General features: G+C 40.9%; 1 protein-coding gene and 1 long non-coding RNA gene across 6 annotated transcripts in view; one reads left to right on the top strand and one right to left on the bottom strand.

Annotated features, from left to right (window-relative positions):
* The window catches only part of IFT56 (intraflagellar transport 56), a 41,169-nt gene extending 25,719 nt beyond the window's left edge, over nucleotides 1-15,450 (bottom strand). For 3 of the 4 annotated variants that reach the window (XR_009533336.1, XM_060107767.1, XM_060107768.1), the window contains exons 1-7: nucleotides 15,353-15,450; nucleotides 14,713-14,850; nucleotides 12,286-12,378; nucleotides 10,211-10,325; nucleotides 8,686-8,735; nucleotides 6,414-6,559; nucleotides 1,430-1,601 (exon numbers count right to left, since the gene is read on the bottom strand). Coding sequence is in view for 3 of the 4 variants with exons in the window: in XM_060107767.1 (XP_059963750.1) it covers nucleotides 1,430-1,601; nucleotides 6,414-6,559; nucleotides 8,686-8,735; nucleotides 10,211-10,325; nucleotides 12,286-12,378; nucleotides 14,713-14,850; nucleotides 15,353-15,355 (717 nt within the window). In the remaining variant the exon portion in view is untranslated. The other variant, XM_060107769.1, reaches the window with a different exon arrangement.
* Nucleotides 15,451-15,732: 282 nt separating this feature from the next.
* On the top strand, nucleotides 15,733-20,348 carry LOC132496283 (uncharacterized). 2 transcript variants are annotated; one of them, XR_009533389.1, is made up of 5 exons: nucleotides 15,733-15,850; nucleotides 17,407-17,564; nucleotides 18,656-18,810; nucleotides 19,461-19,605; nucleotides 20,173-20,348. It is a non-coding gene; the product is annotated as an uncharacterized LOC132496283 (long non-coding RNA). The 2 variants fall into 2 exon arrangements; XR_009533390.1 differs by lacking the exon at nucleotides 18,656-18,810.
* Nucleotides 20,349-24,526: the final 4,178 nt, after the last annotated feature.

Genomic DNA, 24,526 nt, shown 5'->3' with positions numbered 1-24,526 from the left:
GCAGTGGTTGAGAGTCCGCCTGCCGATGCAGGGGACATGGGTTCGTGCCCTGGTCCGGGAAGATCCCACATGCTGCGGAGCAGCTGGGCCCATGAGCCATGGCCACTGAGCCTGCGCGTCCGGAGCCTGTGCTCCACAAAGGGAGAGGCCACAACAGTGAGAGGCCCGCGTACCGCAAAAAAAAAAAAAGAATTGAGTGAGTCATTACAGATTATTTCATGTTTACTATAGAAGAGCAGAATGCTTTGGTGTCTGGGGAGAGAATGAACTATACAATATAGAGCCCATTATAAAAATTACTAGAGGAATGTCTGCTTTTAAATGGTTTAATAAAATTAACAGAGGTAAACACAAACTATATCCTCTTGCTACCAAAAAAAAAGCTTCTTCGGGTACCTTTGACATAGTCTTCTACTGCTGGAGAACTTTACAAAATCAACATGCAATCTACATGGACACAATTTCAAATGAAAAAGCATGCGTTTAGTGAATGGGAAGTGCAGTCTGGTACCCTGACGTGGACACGGTCAGACCTATAGCAGATTGGTTAGCCATGCCACCCATACCAGACTCTGGAAAGAACATGTGCGGACAAAATGTAAACATGTAAAAGGTTGGACCTTATACTAAAATTGGCAAGGTCCCCAAAACTGACTCAAGGTAGAAAGGCAAGAATACACTTCTATTCTTTCATTTATTCTAAACAAAACTCTAATGAGATCAAATCGCAAATCCAGTTTACTATTAAACTGCTGATGCTGGGAACTAGCCAATTAGGCAGATTCCAGGGACTCTAGTTGAAATGAGTATTCCAAGAATGTATTTTATATAATATCGATATCTAAAGGGACCACTCCATTGCACACTAAGAAATTTAATTGACAGGCATTTCTTTTGCCACAACTGACCACCTTTATCGACATAAACCATGAAAAGTGAATCTGGCCATATGTTAAGGACGTGTTCTCCAACCACCAGCTGCTAAACACTGTTTCACCCAGCAGTTGAATCTGCTGTTAGTATAAAGTATGTTTACATGCTTTACAGGGAAGTACAGGGTAATTCAAAATGGAATTAAGTAAATTAAGAACAAATTACGGGACTTCCCTGGTGGTGCAGTGGTTAAGAATCCGCCTGTCAATGCGGGGGAAACGTGTTTGATCCCTGGTCCGGGAAGATCCCACATGCTGTGGAGCAACTAAGCCCGTGTGCCACAACTACTGAGCCTGCATGCGACAACTACTGAAGCCTGCGCACCTAGAACCCATGCTCCACAACAAGAGAAGCCACCACCACGAGAAGCCCGTGCATCGCAACGAAGAGTAGCCCCCACTTGCCGCAACTAGAGAGAGCCCGCGCGCAGCAACGAAGACCCAATACAGCCAAAATAGAAATTAAAAAAAAAAAAAAGAACAAATTTCGTCACTACCTCAGCAGCTTTGCCACTGTAAAGGCGAAAATGATTACAGGCCTTAAGATTGAGTGCGATGGTACTATCAGGAATTTGCTGAAGATAAACAGCCAGAACTTCTTGAGACACATCATAGTAATCCAGCTTGTAGTAACACAGGGCCACATAAACATTGAGGGCAAGGTACTCCCTATTAGATGAAAGAATTAAGGATTAACAATTTAAGTCCACTACATAATGATCAAGGGATCAATCCAAGAAGAAGATATAACAATTGTAAATATTTATGCACCAAACATAGGAGCACCTCAATACATAAGAGAAATATTAACAGCCATAAAAGGAGAAATCGACAGTAACACAATCATAGTAGGGGACTTTAACACCCCACTTTCACCAATGGATAGGTCATCCAAAATGAAAATAAATAAGGAAACACAAGCTTTAAATGATACATTAAACAAGATGGACTTAATTGATATTTATAGGACATTCCATCCAAAAACAACAGAATACACATTTTTCTCAAGTGCTCATGGAACATTCTCCAGGATAGATCATATCTTGGGTCACAAATCAAGCCTTGGTAAATTTAAGAAAATTGAAATTGTATCAAGTATCTTTTCCGACCAAAATGCTATGAGACTAGATATCAATTACAGGAAAAGAGCTGTAAAACATACAAACACATGGAGGCTAAACAATACACTACTTAATAACGAAGTGATCACTGAAGAAATCAAAGAGGAAATTAAAAAATACCTAGAAACAAATGACAATGGAGACACGACGACCCAAAACCTATGGGATGCAGCAAAAGCAGTTCTAAGAGGGAAGTTTATGGCAATACAATCCCACCTTAAGAAACAGGAAATATCTCGAATAAACAACCTAACCTTGCACCTAAAGCAATTAGAGAAAGAAGAACAAAAACATCCCAAAGTTAGCAGAAGGAAAGAAATCATAAAAATCAGATCAGAAATAAATGAAAAAGAAATGAAGGAAACGATAGCAAAGATCAATAAAACTAAAAGCTGGTTCTTTGAGAAGATAAACAAAATTGATAAACCATTAGCCAGACTCATCAAGAAAAAAAGGGAGAAGACTCAAATCAATAGAATTAGAAATGAAAAAGGAGAAGTAACAACTGACACTGCAGAAATACAAAAGATCATGAGAGATTACTATAAGCAACTCTATGCCAATAAAATGGACAACCTGGAAGAAATGGACAAATTCTTAGAAATGCACAACCTGCCAAGACTGAATCAGGAAGAAATAGAAAATATGAACAGACCAATCACAAGCACTGAAATTGAAACTGTGATCAAAAATCTTCCAACAAACAAAAGCCCAGGACCAGATGGCTTCACAGGCGAATTCTATCAAGCATTTAGAGAAGAGGTAACACCTATCCTTCTCAAACTCTTCCAAAATATAGCAGAGGGAGGAACACTCCCAAACTCATTCTACGAGGCCACCATCACCTTGATACCAAAACCAGACAAGGATGTCACAAAGAAAGAAAACTACAGGCCAATATCACTGATGAACATAGATGCAAAAATCCTCAACAAAATACTAGCAAACAGAATCCAACAGCACATTAAAAGGATCATACACCATGATCAAGTGGGGTTTATTCCAGGAATGCAAGGATTCTTCAATATACGCAAATCAATCAATGTGATACACCATATTAACAAACTGAAGGAGAAAAACCATATGATCATCTCAATAGATGCAGAGAAAGCTTTTGACAAAATTCAACACCCATTTATGATAAAAACCCTGCAGAAAGTAGGCATAGAGGGAACTTTCCTCAACATAATAAAGGCCATATATGACAAACCCACAGCCAGCATCGTCCTCAATGGTGAAAAACTGAAACCATTTCCACTAAGATCAGGAACAAGACAAGGTTGCCCACTCTCACCACTCTTATTCAACCTAGTTTTGGAAGTTTTAGCCACAGCAATCAGAGAAGAAAAGGAAATAAAAGGAATCCAAATGGGAAAAGAAGAAGTAAAGCTGTCACTGTTTGCAGATGACATGATACTATACATAGAGAATCCTAAAGATGCTACCAGAAAACTACTAGAGCTAATCAATGACTTTGGTAAAGTTGCAGGATACAAAATTAATGCACAGAAATCTCTGGCATTCCTATATACTAATGATGAAAAATCTGAAAGTGAAATCAAGGAAACACTCCCATTTACCATTGCAACAAAAAGAATAAAATATCTAGGAATAAACCTACCTAAGGAGACAAAAGACCTGTATGCAGAAAATTATAAGACACTGATGAAAGAAATTAAAGATGATACAAATAGATGGAGAGATATACCATGTTCTTGGATTGGAAGAATCAACATTGTGAAAATGACTCTACTACCCAAAGCAATCTACAGATTCAATGCAATCCCTATCAAACTACCAATGGCATTTTTCACAGAACTAGAACAAAAAATTTCACAGTTTGTATGGAAACACAAAAGACCCCGAATAGCCAAAGCAATCTTGAGAACGAAAAACGGAGCTGGAGGAATCAGGCTCCCTGACTTCAGACTATACTACAAAGCTACAGTAATCAAGACAGTATGGTACTGGCACAAAAACAGAAAGATAGATCAATGGAACAGGATAGAAAGCCCAGAGATAAACCCACGGACATATGGTCACCTTATCTTTGATAAAGGAGGCAGGAATGTACAGTGGAGAAAGGACAGTCTCTTCAATAAGTGGTGCTGGGAAAACTGGACAGGGACATGTAAAAGTATGAGATTAGATCACTCCCTAACACCATACACAAAAATTAGCTCAAAATGGATTAAAGACCTAAATGTAAGGCCAGACACTATCAAACTCTTAGAGGAAAACATAGGCAGAACACTCTATGACATAAATCACAGCAAGATCCTTTTGGACCCACCTCCTAGAGAAATGGAAATAAAGACAAAAATAAACACATGGGACCTAATGAAACTTCAAAGCTTTTGCACAGCAAAGGAAACCATAAACAAGACGAAAAGACAACCCTCAGAATGGGAGAAAATATTTGCAAATGAAGCAACTGACAAAGGATTAATCTCCAAAATTTATAAGCAGCTCATGCAGCTCAATAGCAAAAAAACAAACAACCCAATCCAAAAATGGGCAGAAGACCTAAATAGACATTTCTCCACAGAAGATATACAGACAGCCAAGAAACACATGAAAGGATGCTCAACATCTTTACTCATTAGAGAAATGCAAATCAAAACTACAATGAGATATCATCTCACACCAGTCAGAATGGCCATCATCAAAAAATCTAGAAACAATAAATGCTGGAGAGGGTGTGGAAAAAAGGGAACACTCTTGCACTGCTGGTGGGAATGTGAATTGGTACAGCCACTATGGAGAACGGTATGGAGGTTCCTTAAAAAACTACAAATAGAACTACCATATGACCCAGCAATCCCACTACTGGGCATATACCCTGAGAAAACCATAATTCAAAAAGAGACATGTACCAAAATGTTCATAGCAGCCCTATTTACAATAGCCCGGAGATGGAAACAACCTAAGTGTCCATCATCGGATGAATGGATAAAGAAGATGTGGCACATATATACAATGGAATATTACTCAGCCATAAAAAGAAATGAAATTGAGCTATTTGTAATGAGGTGGATGGACCTAGAGTCTGTCATACAGAGTGAAGTAAGTCAGAAAGAGAAAGACAAATACTGTATGCTGACACATATATATGGAATTTAAGAAAAAAATGTCATCAAGAACATAGGGGTAAGACAGGAATAAAGACACAGACCTACTAGAGCATGGACTTGAGGATATGGGGAGGGGGAAGGGTAAGCTGTGACAAAGTGAAAGAGCAGCATGGACATATATACACTACCAAACGTAGGGTAGATAGATAGTGGGAAGCAGCTGCATAGCACAGGGAGATCAGCTCGGTTCTTTGTAACCGCCTGGAGGGGTGGGATAGGGAGGGTGGGAGGGAGACGCAAAAGGGAGGGGATATGGGAACATATGTATATGTATAACTGATTAAATTTGTAAAATAAAAAAAAAATTAAAAAAAAAAAACAATAAAAAAAAAAAAAACAATTTAAGTCTACTTCATAGAAATGTTGTCAAACTACAGATCTTTTTAATGGCTCAAATGGACAGCAAGGCAAAGAGGACATGTCTTCTTTTAAAGAAAAAAGAATATAATCAGTGTAGCATCTTTCTTTTTGTATTATAATATTTAAGTGTTTTGATATAAGCAGAGTAAAAGATGACAACTAGAGGAGAAAGGGAAAAGTTCAACTACTACCTATTCATGTTTAAAAAAACTAACATAATCAGTAATCGAGTATAAACTCAAATAAGCAGACAAGGCAAGTCGATTTGACGACTGAGAATGAGAATGGGTGGGAGATTGTGACAGTAAAGCAAAAGAAGGGAGAAGGGAAGTGGATGAGATATTTTGGGGATGGGGAGAGAAGCCCAGTGGTCAGTGATAAAGTTGGAACAGTAATTCTTCAGAATGATTTGTTTCTAATTTTGTCAGCAAGTTACCTACAGTGTAACCATAACACTGAAATTGATACACCTAGGCCATGCACTTTCAACAGGTGTGATATCACCCCCAAAGGGGCAAAAATTGGTTCTTATGGAGAGGTGGAAAACATACTCATTTTATATATAAAGCATAGATATACATACAGTACATAAACATATATACAATATACCTATGGTATTGAAACTTCATGGGAGGGCAATTAATGAGGGAAAAATCTAAAAAGCCTCCTTGGAAGGTCAATAATGAAATAAAGGTGGAGAAACCCTGATCTAGACAATAAGGAGTTCTTAATCTCACCAGATTATTAGCTAAATAGATTTGAACACATGGTGATATTAGATCCAAAGGGCACTAGGTCCTCAGCCAAACTAGGTACAGAAGAAAGTAACAAAATGAGATTTCAAGGAGGCATAAATGGACACAGACCTGTTATCTAGCAGTATTCGCTTATAAATATCAATAGCTTCTTGGTAGTGAGATCGCATATAGTGGATTGAGGCCAAACTGAGTTGATCTTCTGTGATATCCTGAAGATTCTGATGAAAGTTCATCAATTTCTTCTCATCATTAAACTAAAATTGTAAGAGAGCAAAAGACGTGTAAAGATTCACATTAGAGTACGGTTACAGAAATCAACACCTACGTAATGGATATTTTAACTTCCCCTTCTCCTTCAGCCATTTATCTCTGTTCTATTTCCCTTCAGCTCCTGGTGTTCTTTACCTCTCTTTCAGAGAAAGAATAAAAATAGTCTCTGGGGACTTCCCTGGCGGCGCAGTGGTTAAGAATCTGCCTGCCAATGCAGGGGACATGGGTTCGAGCCCTGGTCCAGGAAGATCCCACATGCCGCGGAGCAACTAAGCCTGTGTGCCACAGCAACTGAGCCTGCACTCTAGAGCCCGCGAGCCACAACTACTGAAGCCCGCGTGCCACAACTACTGAAGCCCATGCACCTAGAGCCTGTGCTCCGCAATAAGAGAAGCCACTGCAATGAGAAGCCCGTGCAACGCAACAAAGAGTAGCGACTGCTCGCCTCAACTAGAGAAAGCCCGCATGCAGCAACAAAGACCCAAAGCAGCCAAAATAAATAAATAAATAAACATTTTTAAAAATTAAAAAAAAAAGTCTCTGGAGGCAGAGCCTTAACAATGGAAAGCCTTTAAGTTACAGCTCACATTAATTACTTGACACCCCTCTTCTTACCTTCTTTTTCTTTTCTATTTTTTTCTTTATATCTTCTCCCTTTCCTTTTTTTCTCTGTCTCTATCTTTTTTACATGCTGTTTATAAGAGAGACATTTAAAATAGAAGGACACAGAAAGATAGAGAGTGAAAGGATGGGAAAAGATACAATAAGCAAACACTAACCAAAAGAGAGCTGGTGTAGCTACACAAATATGACAAAGTGTCTTTACATGAAGAGAGATTTTTGGAGATAAAGAGAGACATTTCATAATGATAAATGTTTCAGTCCACTCGATGGACATAACAATTCTAAATCTGTACACACTTAATGATGGTCTGCAAAACATGTAAAGCAAAAATCGAAAGAACTAAACAGAGAGACAGATAATTATAGCATGAAGTTTTTTTTGTTTCCCCCTGCACTGCCCAGCTTGCAGGATCTAGCTCCCTGGCCAGGGACTGAACCCGTGCCCTTGGCAGCGAAAGAGCATAGTCCCAACCACTGTACCAACAAGGAATTCCCAAAATTTTTAAATGCACCAAAAATAATTATTTTCAAATACTACCTTTGGACAATTAGATAAACTTCCTGTAAAATAATTTAGTACTATCAATTAAAAGCTTTAAATTTTTTATTGTTCATACTCAGTAACTCAGTAAGTCCATTTTAGGATGTTAGAATCACATTTTTATAATTAAAATTAAAACCAATCTGGAAGTTAAATAACTAGAAGTGTTGAATGAATTGTGGCACATGCATATGATGGGTTGTTATTTAAAAAAAGCCTGGTTTTTAAGACTAGTGACTCAGGGGTACACTCGTACTATAAAGATAAGTTTTTTAAAAAAAGCAGAATACAAAAATATATATTTAACATGAATCCCATTCTGCAAAACAAATGAACAAAAATATAAATATGCATATAAAAAATAATTATCCCAAAAGGAGATATGCCAAAAGGTTGAAATTCAGTTAGCTTTAAATATGGTAGATGTTATATCCTTTTATTGAATATTTATATTTTGCTTAATAGAATGTGTAATTTTATAATATGAAAAATGATTTTAAAAATCATTTTATGACATGATCAAAATTATTGCTATAAGGCAATTCTGAAAGGTATGTATTTATTTTCAGGAGTCAGGACAAGGTGTCTTTGATTCTGTTTCCTAAGAGACAATAAGATGGTGGAAACAAACTAATCTTAAATGACTACTGCTTAAGAAGAACTAAAACCTAACATTTCTGAATAAATAAATAGAGTAAAAAAAAACATTAATGGGGGAGAAAGTCCTATAAAATTAACACCTGTATTCTACTTGTTCTAGAAATACCATTAATGAGACTTTCTACTTGATTTTCTTTCACCCTTGTTGGTAACAAGAAGAAAGAGAAAAATATTTTAAAAACAAAAAGTGTGAAGTCAATTATACATCAATTAAAAATAGATATACATAAAAATTTTTAATCTTAACACATTAAAAGAAAAAGTGTGAAATAGGAACATAAGTACCTTGTGAGCCAAGTGGAAGAGGAGGCGGTTTTGAAGTCGGCTTTTTGGAGCTGTGAAAAAAATCCAAGGTGCTTATTAAAGAACTCAATTGTCTATGGCACTTAGTCCCTTGCAGGAGTGACATGAGACAGATAAATCTTCCCAAATCCTTACCTACTGGATCCTGTTACATCTCTGCTATAATATATTAATGTATTATTTTAGTCTAGTCCGACTGCAGTAGCAGCGACATCACCAAGAACCAGAAGGAAAATGCTCTAAGGTTCCGCTCTTGCCCACACTTCCTCCTCACTCTATGGTGGTGAAGCACAGCACGGCACTCCTCCCAGTTCCAGAGGCAGCCCACCCTGTGTAGTTCACACACTGAACCAAACACCGGAAGCAAATGGTTACGGTCATCTCAATACATGTAGGAATCCACTCTCATTCAGCTGGTCTTCCAGTGTTCTTTGTCGATTCCTCCTGAAATCCCCTTTTCATAATTACAGTGCCATATTTTCCTAAATACTAGCCCCGTCTCCATTTCATAGATCTTCTGGCACGATAATCTACCATCTAAAACAGGGAGCCAAGCAAAAGGGTGAACACCTCTTATGTTCCAGATCCCCTCTGTGCTCTTGGAGAATTTTCCTAATTCTAGACACTCAATCTTATATCTCTTTACAGCAAAAAGTCATACTTCAATGTATAAAAAAGAAAAATATATATGGAAAGAGAGATAGCTACCTTGATCACCTTACATGTGTCTAACTGTTCCAGGCACAGATAAAGTCTAGAAATATGAGATAAATAACTCAAAGCCCTTTATAACTAAATTAGGAAAATTAGAATTCCATGACTCTGAACTGGAATTCTATCTAAATATGTATATATCAGTTAATTCTCTAAGATTTCTACCCTGAAATACATTCTTCCTTAACATATTTCCTAACAAACATTCTTTTGCCCACTTTCTCTACTTTTCTTTGAATTTAATTTGATTCATACTCTAATTATTCTTAATCTTTCCTCCCATAGTTCCCTTTTGCCCTACTCTATTTGCAAATTTGAGTCCAGCTCTCCTAAGATGACTGTCCTGGTAAGTAAAGCAAAAGGGAAGAAATCTGGATTCTTCAAGTTGGAATTACTTGGCTTCTCATTCAGAAGCAGGAAAAGAAGCTATAAAATGCACATTCATAACAGCTTGAACAACTATACCCAACTCCTACCAACAGCATGAACTTCCTACCACGGTGGAGCCTAAGAAAGGCACCTTGCCCTTTTTCTTCTCTCATCCTTCTGCTTTTTGGCTTTAGCTTCTGAGGAGGTGAACTGGGGAGGGTAAGCAGCACACAGATTAACTCTCTTTTTAAACATAAAGTTGCTAAGATCCAATATTCTTTCAAGAGTAAAGCTTTTTTTTTTTTTAGCTTTCTAATGTCACTTGATTTTTCCTCAATAGAAAAAGGAATTAAATAAGTTTTAAAATCTTCAAAATGACTCTTACTGTTAGTGAGAATACCAGATATTAAAAGGGCCCATTTACCTTTAAATCCAGCTGCTTCAGCTTGTTTATACATTCCAAGAAAAAAGTAGGTACAGGCTAGGTTCACCCAGACTTCAGGATTGCAATTTTCCTCTTTCGTTGCATTTTCATATTCCTGAAACATACATTAAGCAGTGATCCCTTTCAGCAGTAGGGTAATCAATGGGCCATTCCTTTATGTATAATGGAATAGGAGTTCTTACTGTGATTGGGCAACTTCACATTTAGGGACTTCTATATGGTCCTTACCTATTCTATACCTGTAACATTAAATACTGAAGCTGGGCTTCCCTGGTGGCACAGTGGTTGAGAGTCCCCCTGCCAATGCAGGGGACACGGGTTCGTGCCCCGGCCCGGGAAGATCCCACATGCCACGGAGCGGCTGGGCCTGTGAGCCATGGCCGCTGAGCCTGCGCGTCCGGAGCCTGTGCTCAGCAACGGGAGAGGCCGCAACAGTGAGAGGCCCGCGTACAGAAAAACAAAACAAAACAAAACTGAATCTAAGGCTCAATCCTACCCATGCAGGGCTCTTGTCCACATAACCTTACACTTGTCTTCTTTTTCCCCTTTTAATATTGATATGGGCTAACAAACTGCAGAAATGAAAAGCAACTAAAAAATTTTTTTTGCTAACTTAAAAAGACATAAAAAAGATGCCTTATTAAAAATGCATAGGTTCAGTTAACTTAAAATCTGATAACCCTAATATGCTACAAATTTCATTTCATTCTAATTGTTCTCTGGCTTTATTTGGCTTTACACTTTTAAAATTTGGTGTGTTCTGTTTTTTTTCCCTGTTAAGGACAGTTTCTGAGATTCATTTTATTTTTAAAATAAAAATAAAATTTACTTTATTTCATTTCATTTTATTTTTGGCTCCATTGGTCTTGGTTGTTACACTCGGGCTTTCTTTAGTTGTGGTGAGCGGGGGCTACTCTTCGTTGCAGTGTGCAGGCTTCTCATTGTGGTGGCTTCTCTTGTTGCGGAGCACGGGTTCTAGGCGCACGGGCTTCAGTAGTTGTGGCACACAGGCTCTAGAGTGCAGGACCAGTAGTTGTGGCACAAGGGCTCTAGAGCGCAGGATCAGTAGTTGTGGCACACGGGCTTAGCTGCTCCGCAGCATGTGGAATCTTCCCGGACCAGGGATCGAACCCATGTCCCCTGCATTGGCAGGCAGACTCTTAACAACTGTGCCACCAGGGAAGTCCCTCCATAAACTCTTTTACTATTTATCAGTCTTCCCCAGATGCCTTTTTTCTTTCTTACTCTGTTTGGGCTACTCTTTTTTTCTCCTATATCTTTCACATATACTACCAGCTCCTATTCAGCCCTTTTCACATCTTTACTTTTCCTTCACTGATTTTGTTGCTTTTGTTCATATCACTTCCTCATTACCTGATCTTGGATACTTTTCATTTTAGTAGCGCAGGTTATTTTAATATCCTTAGATTACACTTTGAGAGTAAGAATATGTGGGAAAATTCCAAACAATTTCATTTATGAATTAAAAATTATTTGACATAAGGCATCTACAATTTTATCTAGATCCATAATTCCATAGATTGTTAATTACATTGCAGGGTTTACAATGACCAAGAAAAAAAAACTTTCAAAGCTATACTCAAAAAATATAAAGAGAATATAATCTTTCCTATGTCTAAAATTAACCACGCAAAATAACAATGAACTTCTTTTTGAGAAAAGAATCGTGAAATTTTTTATCAAAAGGGCTTATTTTTCTTCTCCTGAAGACTTCCTTAAGAAAGACTAATATTAATATATTGAACAATCTCATTACTATATATTTAAAAGGAAGAAGTAAACAGACATAGATAAATATGCTTGAACATACACAGAAGATTTCTGAGGCAACACATCAAAAAAGAGCCAATGGTTACTTCTGTTAACATAGAAATAGGATTGAGGAAAGCATACAGGGTGACTTTTTTTCCTTTTTCCTTTGTTCTCTTCTATATTGTTTGAACTTTACCATGAGCGTGTATTATTATAATACAAAGCTTAATAACTTTTCAAAACCCTTCTGTTATACAAAAAAAAAGTTTCTTTAAACTAACCTCCAAAGCTCTCTTGTAGTCACCCAGATGAAAAGCACAGTATCCAATCCACAAATTAGTGTCCTCTTCTTGTTCCCCAACGTGACGTTTGAACTTCATGTTAAAATTTCATGAAAAAAAAAATCATGACTACTTTGAATAGTACACTCTCTGTTAAACACTGCTATGTTGTTATTAGTGAACAATAGGAAATCACAAATTATAGAAGCAAGATAATCTCAGTTTAATTACACTGATACCTACAGAACTCAGCACAATTACCTTTCCCTCAAACATTTCACAATTGTTTTTCTGTGTTTACTGACACCTTACTCCAGAAAGTATTTAAGAGTTATCCTCATAACAATTCTGGGTGATATATAAGGAACATAAGAATTATGTGAAATATTTAATGCCAAATAACTGAAAGTTAGTGAAATTAAGTGATGGACTCAAGGCCACACACAGCCAGTAGGTGTGGTGACAGGGACCACCGTAGCCCACGGACTCCAAAGCCCATGTTTTCACCCCTCCATGCTCTACCCCGCATTCATCTTCACGTTTCAAACCTGTCCCGTGAGCACACACGTATATTTATTCATAGGTTATAACCTTTCCCTGAGGACAAGCCATTAAATCATTCTAGTACCCTTCAACAGGCTTACCAGGGCCTGCAAGAATTAAAGATGTTTAGAAGACCACCTAATCATTTATGTCCATTGTGAAAAAACATTCATGAATTCATCAGCCAATGAAAGAAAAGTTCTGTTTTGGAGGAAAGGAGTGAGACCTTGAAGGAGGAGTCTGAATTACCATGGCAAGGTGAGATTTTTTTTTTCACTCTATATGGTGGTAAGTCAAAAACATGGGTAAAAAAGTAAAAATTAAACAGATCATCGTTAACCTGTGGTGACCTAAATAGGAAGGAAATCTAAAAAAGAGTGGATATATATATACGTATAACTGATTCACTTTGCTATACAGCAGAAACTAACACAACACTGTAAAGCAACTATACTCCAATAAAAATTAATTAAAAAATTAAATTCAATTAAAAATTAAAAAAGAACAGATCATTGTTACAAAACCTCAGGTGCCTCGACCATTACAAGATAAAGACATCTGTTGATAGTTTCTTGTCTGAATAAGCACTTACTCCTGTAGCTAACTCCCTAATATTAGAAATTCTCCTCTCACCAAATACTGTGAATTTCAGTACAGTGCCTTAAGTCTGAAGAAATTCTTATTTGAGGTCTCCCTGAATTTGCCCCAGGAATTCCCTGGAGCCACAGGAGAGCTCACGAGACCTCCTCATCCTAAACCACGGCAGTTCCCATTCCCATCCATCATGGCACTTTGGCTACCTAAGAATGAAAGCGTAGTGCAGAACCTCCCTGACAACTTACAGGCAGCATGGGATTACACAATAAGGAAAGTGTGGTCACTGCCTCAAAGAAAAGAGAGAAGAGAAAAAGAGACTGACAAAAATTACACATGCATCTACCACTCAGTCCACTGATTTACAGAGCTAGATGGTCTTTCCAAGTCAACTCTCCCACTTTAAAGATGAGAAAGCTGATGCCAGAAGAGTTAAGCAATGTGCTCAATACCAGAGCACTGGCAAGAAACACAGGACTATACGTGAAAGACTGAGAAAGATATATAAAGCTAATTAAAACACTTATTGTTGATAGAGTAATATGGCTGTTGTAGTGATTTAGAGAAATGATTATGGAACAACACAGCCAGGCTGTGCTATCAAAACTCTTCATTCTTTGGTGTACCCCTTCATTCTTCTATAACATATGCTTCCCAGAAAGCCGTTTCCCAAAGTGCAGCATCTTTGGAACATCTACATCAGAAGCACTTAGGCTACTTGCCCAAAATACGAGTTCCTGAGAACCACTGTAGGCTGATTCTGTAAAGAATCAGAATCCCTAGGGCAGGAGTCCAGGAATGTACATTTTAATAAGTACCCTAATTCTGATGCATATTAAAAGTTGAGAACTACTGCCATAGAGATTTGAAATATCTTCTGAAGATACAGTATTTTTAGACAATAAGCATGAAACATGGTAGAATTATTTAAATTTGATCAGAATGTTATAACATATAATAAGAATAAACCATAAATTGGTCAGGGGGTGGAATGAACATCATATGAACTGACACTGTATTAAATGTCCCTCTACATTTTTAGGCTGGATTCATCATCAGTGGGACTAGATATAATTAAAAGTGTCCCTCGAGAAATAAGTCTATCGTTTTAGTTCACCTTTAATCAGGTTTATAGTTAACTTGGAATCTGGAATCTGTGCCTGACAAGATTTACAGAAAGTCCCAGAATGCACCCACCTGTTCCAACAGCATAGCAACCAGCATTCACCCATGCATTCCTCTACATTCTGGTTATTCACCTCCTAAGAAGCAACCTTCTTTGGACATTACCTCCAACAGGGTAATAGCTCCAGTGAAATCTCTTTGTGAAAGTAGCTCCTCTAGTTTTGGAATCTTCCTACCTTTCTTCTTTCTTTTGTCAGTATGCGGTAGGTCCCTGCCTACAGCAGGTTTGGCCCTTGAAAGCATCTGTGAAAGAAACAACAAAGACAGCTGTATGATCCCATTCCGATGGTCAATATTAAACTGAGAGTGATGGCTCCAGGATTTATCAGTCAAACCTTTAACAACGAACCCCAGGTAAGCGTGTTCAAATTCCTTCTGTAACATGTTATTTAAAAGGGCCATCACCCTGTGTTTGAGCTAACGAAACTGCTACTCCCTAGTTCTTTATCTCCCCCAGTTAGAGTGAGGTAAGAGATGCTTTCGCGCAGCTGCTGTCATCTCAGCCTTCCCTCGGTCCGCTTTCCATCCCACGCGCAGCTCAGGAGTGGGGAAATGGAGAAGCAGGAGGGAAGAAAGCAATGATGTATTTACAACTGCATCCCTGTCCCCCGTGGGAACACGGGGAGGGCACAGACATCATCTTCTGCTGACAATCCTAGACTTAACCCAGAAGTATGTCTGGAACCTCTAATCTCCAGTCCCAGGACCTACTCAAAGTTCTCCCTCACTGTTCAAAGCCACTAACCATCTTGGCGTCAGTCCTATGAATCCCCTCTGCAGACAAACAGAAGAAGGCCGGGCCTCAGCGCGCCTCGGCAGGCACAAAGCTGGCTCGGTCTCCACAGCAACCCCGCCGGGGGACTGGTCCGTGCCGGAGTAGCGCTCGCCGGGGAACCGGTGCCCTCCACGTCTTGGTTCCCCTAGGCTTTCACCGCTGCAGGAGTGAAAGTTTCTCCTGAGGAGAGCGTTGTTCTCTTTGCTGAGAGCGAGAGTTTGACTCTATCTCCGTGAGTTTACTTTAGGAAAAAGCGAATTAGAATGGCATTGTTTTTCAAATACAAGTTTCCCGGGAAAGTAATTTTCAAGGACCACTTCCGATTTGGACCGCGTTGGGCTCCTGAGCAACACGGGACGCTGACTGGCACGTGATCGCCGTCTCCTGTGCAGTGCCGGAAAGCTTAGAAAAAAATTTCTGCCAAACCGAGGAAGCCGATGTTTGGAGGCGGGAGTTCACCAGAATACGGTTTCTTATTTCCATAGATAAAGCTACCCTTGTGATGTGACGTTATATTGTGATTCCTGCTCATAGAATTTAGAATAGAACCTCTGATTTGTTATAAATAGGGAAACCCAAGATGCAGTCACAGTGGCCAGTGTGGCACCCATGTTGATTGTTAATAAAGATCTGATGTAAGATTTGGAATATGTAAATTAAGATAACTGGAGCGTGAAGTCAAATAAGTAAATTGATTTTTTTTTTTTTTTTTTTTTTTGGTGGTGGGAGTTAGCTGTGTTACAGGGCTTGTGGGATCTTAGTTACCCAACCAGGGATCAAACTCGGGACCTCGTCAGTGAAAGCCTGGAGTTCTAACGGCTGGACCACCAGGGTCCAGTAAATTGTTTTTAAAGGTGTGCGGAAGGACTTAAAGAAAGATGCATAACATATTGTGCGTTTAAGTTTTATTCGGGATCTTTCTGAGGACTAAAGCCTGGGAGACAGCCACTCAGTAAACTGTGGCAACTACTCGATAGAGGTAGGGGAGAAGCCAGTTTATACATGATTTTTAGCCAGGTCATACCTGAAGTCAAGCATATATCTTGGTAAGATTACCAGTAATAGTAAAGAACAGATGTCTCCAGTTAATCTTTTCAGCTTTTCTATGTATGGGAACATGCAAGAATCTAAGGTCATTAAAATTCTTCCTGAGATATACATCTAACTATCTGTGGGACCTGCCTATTCGTGTGCGTCCAAAGCACAGATGCCTCATTCTGTGTTCACCTTAAACTCCTCTAAGAGTCCTACTGTCAGTCAGCAACTGTGGTGGGTTACAACTGAACTCTTGTGGAAATGGGTGGTGAGCAATGCTCTTTGTCTTAGCGATCCTAATTTTTCGGGGTCCACACCTGTATGTTGACTTTAAAAAATGCACAACCTAAAGTTGACAGTTATATTTTATTTGGGGAACCTTACTAAGGACTATAGCCCGGGAATTAGCTTCTCAGGTCGCTCTGAAGAACTGTTCCAAAGAGGTGAGTGAGGAGCCAGGATATGTAGGAGTTTTTGCTGGAAAAAAAAAATGTAGGCAAACTTCAAAAGATTACTGCTGGGCTTCCCTGGTGGCGCGGTGGTTAAGAATCCGCCTGCTGGTGCAGGGAACATGGGTTCGTGCCCCGGTCTGGGAAGATCCCACATGCCGCAGAGCGGCTGGGCCCGTGAGCCATGGCCGCTGAGCCTGCGGTCCGGAGCCTGTGCTCCACAACGGGAGAGACCACAACAGTGAGAGGCCCGCGTACCGCAAAAAAAAAAAAAAAAAAAATTACTGCTTATTACAAAAAACAGACATCTCAAGTAAAGGGTTTTAATGCTTTTCTATGTATGGGAAGATGCAAGTGTCTGGGCTCATTGAAATTATTCCTTTGATATGCATCTTAACTATCTAGGGCCAGTATCCTCTTTTTCTCCACCCTGAATTCCCCTCAGGATGCACTGTCAGGGCAGCTGCAGTGACTGTTGGCTTGATGGCAGACAGCATGTTTTGTTTACTGAAATGACAGGCAACATTTTTTTGTCCACAGGTAAGGCTCCTTGCTGCTGGGGTTGTAACTGTTGCACCCTAGGGATTGTACCTCACAAAAGACAGGGTCTGAGCGCAGTTGCTGGAGAAGGGTCTCGATGGACCGCATGCACTACGCTCGCTGGAGACTGCCCATGTCAGAAGCTGCCGGAGTAGAAGGTGATTGCTGAGAAAAGCCAGCGCCACGCTGGTTGCCGCTGCCTACATCTAGAACCCGTGCCTGCCATTTGCATTGAGGATGCCTCCCTTCCCCTATCTCTCTTCAGAGGGGTTCCTTAAACCCTTTATTTTCTTTACTGTTGGGTGTGACTAATTTGAGTGTATTGAGTGCAATAAGCCAAGTGATTTTAGCCTCTTATACAACTGGCTCATGACATGTTTTACGACTTCTCAATCCCACCATTCTTGCCTGGCCTTGTTGCTTTGGCTTGTGGCCACACCCACACACAGTAAGGAACTATAATATGTGCGGGTGGACGACTTAGTTTATCTGTCTTCCTCCTGAACCCAGTTAACACAGAGGCGAGGGTAGTCTAAGATCACCGAATCATGGAGTACTAGAGCTGGAAGGGACCTTTAAAGGACATCTAGTCCAACCCTCAGAATTACCAGACTAAGGAACTAACATCTGGAGAAGTGAAGTAATTCTCCCAAGTGTATAGATAGTTGTGTTATAGTCGAATTACATTACATACCCCCTGAATAACTAGCCCTGTAGAGACTCAGGTGTACCATAAGCTCATAGAAGGCAGGTATGACTTCTTAGACTCTTTTTCATCCTCCTTGCACTCTAGCTCCTGTCCCCCCCCTCACCCTCACCCCCAATCACTTGGAGAGTAAATGAGTGACTGCATATCTTCATTGCCTGATGTATACACTTTTGTATACATACAAACATGGATAAAGACACATAACACAGGCACATGCATAGTTTCCCCTCCGGCCCCCACCCTCTGGGAACCACTAACCCATCTTCTCTCCGTATGGATTTGCCTATTCTGGACATTTCCTATAAATGAAACCATACAAAGAGAGGTCCACGTACCGTATGTCTAAATACTGAAAAGTTTAAAATCAGCCTAGCAAACTGTTAAAATGTTTTATCCTCTTGCCTTGACAAATACACCATCACGAAGAGGGTCACGTTCCAATTTAGAATTCTCAGACTTCTTGGACTTCTGCTGGGGGAGGTGGCAGTGTGGAGAGAGCTACCCCCAGTGCTCACTCAGCCCACGCCCTTCTCTTCTCAGCCCATCTCTTCTCTTCTCCATCCTGCACCACGAGGGGCTCTGCATGTGCGTGGCCACCCAGCCCCCAAGTGCAAGGGTAGTCACCCGCTCTCCTGTGAGCAGTCACCCCCAATAGCCCTAAAGGGAGGACACATGCTGGGAAGAGACTGGCTCAGGTATGGAAACAGGCTTGGGGTGGTATGGGCAGGGAATTCCGAGTCCTAGGCACCGTAGTGTGGTGCAGAGGGCTGCAGGAACCCCTCAGCTCCATGGCCCCTTCACACCTGGTGCAGGGTGCAGTCAAGGTACAGAGCCCAGGGCAGGGACCCCTGTCGCCAAGGTCTAAGCGCATTGTTGCTTATTGTGCTGTAAACAACCTTGTTGATCTTGCTAAATCCATTGAAATGATCTCTGATTTCCAGTAGTTTGTGATACTGCTTTAAACCTCTAAATCCCTGTAGAAGCTCTTTGAACTGTAGCTGTAATTATGAAGGGCAGAATATGGCATTGAGTGTACTTGAGAAGAAGCTATTATTCCCAGCTACAGCTCTAAGAATCTAATGTGTTATGAAACATGTAATAACATAGACACACAAAAGCTGGTTGCACGGGTAAGAGACAAAGTTGGAATTTGCAACTTTATTGCAGTTGCAATAGAACAGCAGTTTCTGAAGAATTGTAAAAATGACCCAGGTTGTGATGATGGTTGTATGCCTATGTAAATTTACTGAAAAACATTGAACTGTATACTTAAAACAGCTGAATTTTATGATACGTGAATTGCATCTTGCTAAATCTGTGTTTTTTGGGGGGTTCGTTTTTTAAGATGGTCCCGATCTGAGCTTGGAGTGATGTTCTGGAGTCCCCGTTGCTCCAATTTAGCCCTGATGCACAGTGATAGTGACTGCTGGTCCTTGGAATCCACCTGTCAATCACCAGGGCCATGACTTGCTAAGGGAATATGAAAGACAGTAAGAAGTTTTGGCATTTCTTGCTCGGGTGGATTTTCCTTAAGGAAAAGTCTCATGAAAAGAAGAACCCTCAACATTTCTGCTGTAGAACCACAGCAACTCTATTCATTAGCTCTGTTGAGTGCTATTATGTTTTTTTTTCTTTTGTTCACTAGTTTCACAAAGATTCTACCTTACCATCAAAAAGAATGTTTTAAAAACCAAATTTTATCCCACTCCCTCGCAGTGAGTTACGGGCTCATGGGGAAAGGATCCCCACTTTTGACTGTTCTAAGAAAGAGCAAGAAATACTCTGGGATTAAGCATTTGAAAAAATACTCCTGGGACTTCCCTGGTGGTCCAGTGGGTAAGACTCTGCACTCCCAATGCAGGGGGCCTGGGTTCGATCCCTGGTCAGGGAACTAGATCCTGCATGCATGCCTCAACTAAGAGTTCGCATGTCGCAACTAAGAAGTCCTCATGCCGCAACTAAGACCCAGTGCAGCTGAAATAAATAGATATTTTAAAAAAACACTCAAAGAAATACATTTTTCAATCATTTTAAAATAACATTTTTTCTCATTACAGAAGTACTACATATTCACCATGGAAAGTTTGGAAGATGCTGAGAATTAAAATGAAGAAAATGTAAATTATCTATAAATTTATAACCACCTATTAACACCTGTTAACATTTTGCCTTTTAAAAAGTGATTTAACCAGTGCTAAAGGATAATGTAATCGTAGCTGAACTACTAATAAATTGGAGAACTATGTAATAAGAAATCTCTAGGTTGTAATTGTTGAAACTAGGTGATGGGTACATGAGTGCTTATTATACCATTCTATTTTTATATAGAAAATTTCCATAATCCAAAAATAAAAAAGAGGTATCTATTTGGGCTTCCCTGGTGGCGCAGTGGTTGGGAGTCTGCCTGCCGATGCAGGGGACACGGGCTCGTGCCCCGGTCCAGGAGGATCCCACGTGCCGCGGAGCGGCTGGGCCCGTGAGCCATGGCCGCTGAGCCTGCACGTCCGGAGCCTGTGCTCCGCAACGGGAGAGGCCACAACAGTGAGAGGCCCGTGTACCGCAAAAAAAAAAAAAAAAAAAAAAAAGAGGTATCTATTTGAAAACTCCCAAATTTTTCTGTATGGCCAAATTTTTAACTGAAATGAATTAAGAACATAGGAGTCAATATTTATTTCAATATAAAAGTTAACTTGCATTTATCCTAGTTAAAACTAAGTCTATGTGAGGATACTGAGCAAACGAATTTTCAACTTCTGATTGCTAATGTAATTGTTTATTTGGTGAAAAGATAATTGGAAAATCAGAAAGCAATATAGACATCATAACATGTACACAGGAAAAATACTAGGTGTTACAATCCCATGATCCCTAAAAGAAGAAACTCCCTGTGTCAGCCAGCTGCTGAGGTGTGGATCCTTGGAAGGTCCGTTTTAGTTCATCCCCTAGTGCTGAAGGCAGCTGCTAGCAAGAGCTGCAGGTGACATAGAGTTGTGTGCTTTGAAGTCAGCAAGTCCTAAATTTGAATCCTGCCTCCCCTGCTCCTACTGGTGTGAGCGGGTTACTTAACTTCTCTGAGGTGAAATAGAGGTACTGTAAATAGAGGTACTAAAACCTGCCTCACTGATTTGTTTAAGATTCACCTGAGATCATTTATAAGTGAAAGGTGGTATAACATAATGGTTAAGCCTGTAGCTTCAGGAGATAGACTGCCTGGGTTCAGTTCTTGGCTCTAGTACTTGCTTTAGCTGTGTGACCTGGGCAAATCACTTAACCTCTCTGGGCTTCAGTTTTCTCACCTGTAAATGGAAGATGATAATAGTTCTTACCTCCTAGGTCCATTGGTTGTGAAAGTTAAATTATACACAGAAAGCATTTAGAACAGTGCTGGGCACACAGTCAATGCTATTACGTGTGCTCTGTCTTCATATTATTTTTTTATTGAGATATAATTTACATGCCATAAAATTCACTACTTTAAAGTGTACAATTTTTGTTTGTTTGTTTGTTTTTTGCAGTATGAGGGCCTCTCACTGTTGTAGGCTCTCCCGTTGTGGAGCACAGGCTCCGGGTGCACAGGCCCAGTGGCCATGGCTCAAGGGCCCAGCCGCCCCGCGGCATGTGGGATCTTCCCGGACCGGGGCACAAACCCGTATCCCCTGCATCGGCAGGCGGACTCTCAACCACTGCGCCACCAGGGAAGCCCGTAAAGTGTACAGTTTAATGGGGTTCTTGTATATTCACGAGAATGTGCGTCGCTGTTATCTAATTTTAGAACGGTTTCGTTACCTCCAAAAGAAACGTGTGCCCTTTAGCAGTCACTCCCTATTCACTCTTTTCCTTGCCTCCTGACAACCATCAGTCTATTTTCTGTCTCTTTGGATTTGCCTATTCTGGACATTTCATGTAAATGGAATCATACAGTATATGACCCTTTATCTTTGCCTTCGTGCACTTAGCATAACATTTTCCAGGCTCATTCACATTATAGGATATACTAGTAGTTAATTCCTTTTGATGGCTGAATAATGTTCCATGGTATGAATGCCACATTTGTTTTAAGTCTTCATATTATTTAAAACACTTAACACATAGTAAATGCTTAGGGCCTGGTGGTCTTGTCAGCATTCCACCCAGTGCCATAGGGTTCAGGGCACAGCCCCAGTCCTATTCTATCCCAAGGGGAATAGTACTCAAGGAAGAAGCCCAAGCCATGAGAGGCCACCCTGATGCAGCCTGCTATGGGCCTCTCTCTGTCTGCCATGCCCAGCCATGTCTTGACCTTCCATAAAATGGTCTCAGAAATCATGAGTTCCCCGTTGTCTCTCCCAGTCACACACAACCTGATAACCTGTTGTAATTCCCACTCCCTCTCATCTGCTCGTTTCACTTAATTTGTTCTTTTTTCCTCCTCTGGTCCTGATTACCTCCCCAGTTTCCTTACACAGTCCACATTACTTTGTGTTTGGGACCTTGGTTACACTGTGTATTTGGGGATGTTGTATTAATTATCCATTGCTGCATAACAATTTACCCCCAAGCTTAATAGCTTAAAGCAATCAATATTCTTATCTCCCATGGTTACTGAGTAGCTCTCATACTGCTGAGTAGCTTAGCTGGGTGGCTCTGGCTCAGAGTCTCTCCCAAGGTTCAAGTTGAGCTGTCAGCTGTGGGGATCTAGTCATTGGACCTCTTGGCTGGAGCTGAAGGAGCCCATTCCAAGGGGCTCATCCACATGCCTGGCAAGGTAGTGCTAGCTGTGGACAGGAGGCGTTTGTTACCTGTCATATGGGCCTTTCCATAGGGCCTCTTGAGAGTCCACACAACGTATCAACTGGCTTCCCTACAGCGAGTGATAAAAGAGTGAACAAAGGGGCTTCCCTGGTGGCGCAGTGGTTGAGAATCTGCCTGCCCGTGCAGGGGACACGGGTTCGAGCCCTGGGCTGGGAGGATCCCACATGCCGTGGAGCAACTAGCCCCGTGAGCCACAATTACTGAGCCGGCGCGTCTGGAGCCTGTGCTCCGCAACAAGAGAGGCCGCGATAGTGAGAGGCCCGCGCATCACGATGAGTGGCCCCTGCTTGCTGCAGCTAGAGAAAGCCCTCGCACAGAAACGAAGACCCAACACAGCCATAAAAAAAAAAAAAAAAGGGGGGCTTCCCTGGTGGCGCAGTGGTTGAGAGTCCGCCTGCCGATGCAGGGGACACGGGTTCGTTCTCCGATCTGGGAAGATCCCACATGCCGCGGAGCGGCTGGGCCCGTGAGCCATGGCCGCTGAGCCTGCGCGTCCGGAGCCTGTGCTCCGCAACGGGAGAGGCCACAGCAGTGAGAGGCTCGCGTACCGCAAAAAAGAAGAAAAAAAAAAAAAAAGGAAGAATTCCTTAAAAAAAAAAAGAGTGAACAAGGAAGTCACAATGTTTTTGATGACGTAGCTTTGAAACTCACGCAGTCGTTGCTGTCATATCCCACTGCTCACAGAGGTCCGTCATATGCATTGTGGGAGGGGACTATACGAGGGCATAAATCTCAGGAGGTGAGACTTGCTGGGGACTAGCTGGCTGCCACATCAAGCCATTGCCTGCAAGCCTGTGGCCTGTGCCTTCAGACGAGCGTTATCGAAAGGTTTGCAGCGTGAAGTTCCTCCTTTTAACACCACCAAAGCAAAGTCTATAAATTCATCCTCCAAGAGGGAAATGACCCTTCTCACTCTGAAGTCAACCCTTCCGCCTGTATACTCCAGCTTCATCCCGTCCCAGTTCTCTTCCTCCCAGGGAGCCTTGCTGCTGCCAAGTTCAATGCAGGAAAATCCTGTCTGCCTGCTCCCCATCTCTGCCCTCCCCTGTCTGGCTGACTCATGCCCCCTCTGACTCCCGTATCTCCTGGAGAGCATCTGTTTGCCATGGACTTTGGACATTCCATCTGACTCAACCCTCCAAGGTTTATGTACTTTAAGTTTCTATGACTTGGCATAGCTAACTCATCACTGCCTTGTGTATGTTTTGCTTCCCTCCCTGATTGGTGGTTCAACTGATTCACATAGCCTGATAGCACGCTAATGTGTCCGAGTAACTGCATCTTTGCACTCTCCCCAGATATATTTCTTTGAAATTTTCAAATATGCCCAGACCTTCCAGTAAAATAACAGCAATAAATAAGCAAACAAACAAAACATCTCTCTAGCTACCCAAGTAATTCCTCTCCTGTCTTCTCCTTTCCTTGTCAGTCCTCTAAAATGAGTGCTGTATTTTGATTTCCAACCTGACCCTTCTGAGAACTCTCTATCGAGTAAGTTGGAATATAAGATTGTACACAGAATTTATTGACAAAAGAGTACTCTCTCAGGATACAGGATTAAGGGGGTACAAGGAAACTGTATGAACAAGTAGCCCAGATCTCCATGTCACTCATTACACT

The sequence above is a fragment of the Mesoplodon densirostris genome, chromosome 9 (genome assembly GCF_025265405.1).
Source record: "Mesoplodon densirostris isolate mMesDen1 chromosome 9, mMesDen1 primary haplotype, whole genome shotgun sequence".
Taxonomy (NCBI): Eukaryota; Metazoa; Chordata; class Mammalia; order Artiodactyla; family Ziphiidae; genus Mesoplodon; species Mesoplodon densirostris.
The sequence above is the reverse complement of the archived record's forward strand: the minus strand, read 5'-3'. Positions and strand labels throughout refer to the sequence as shown.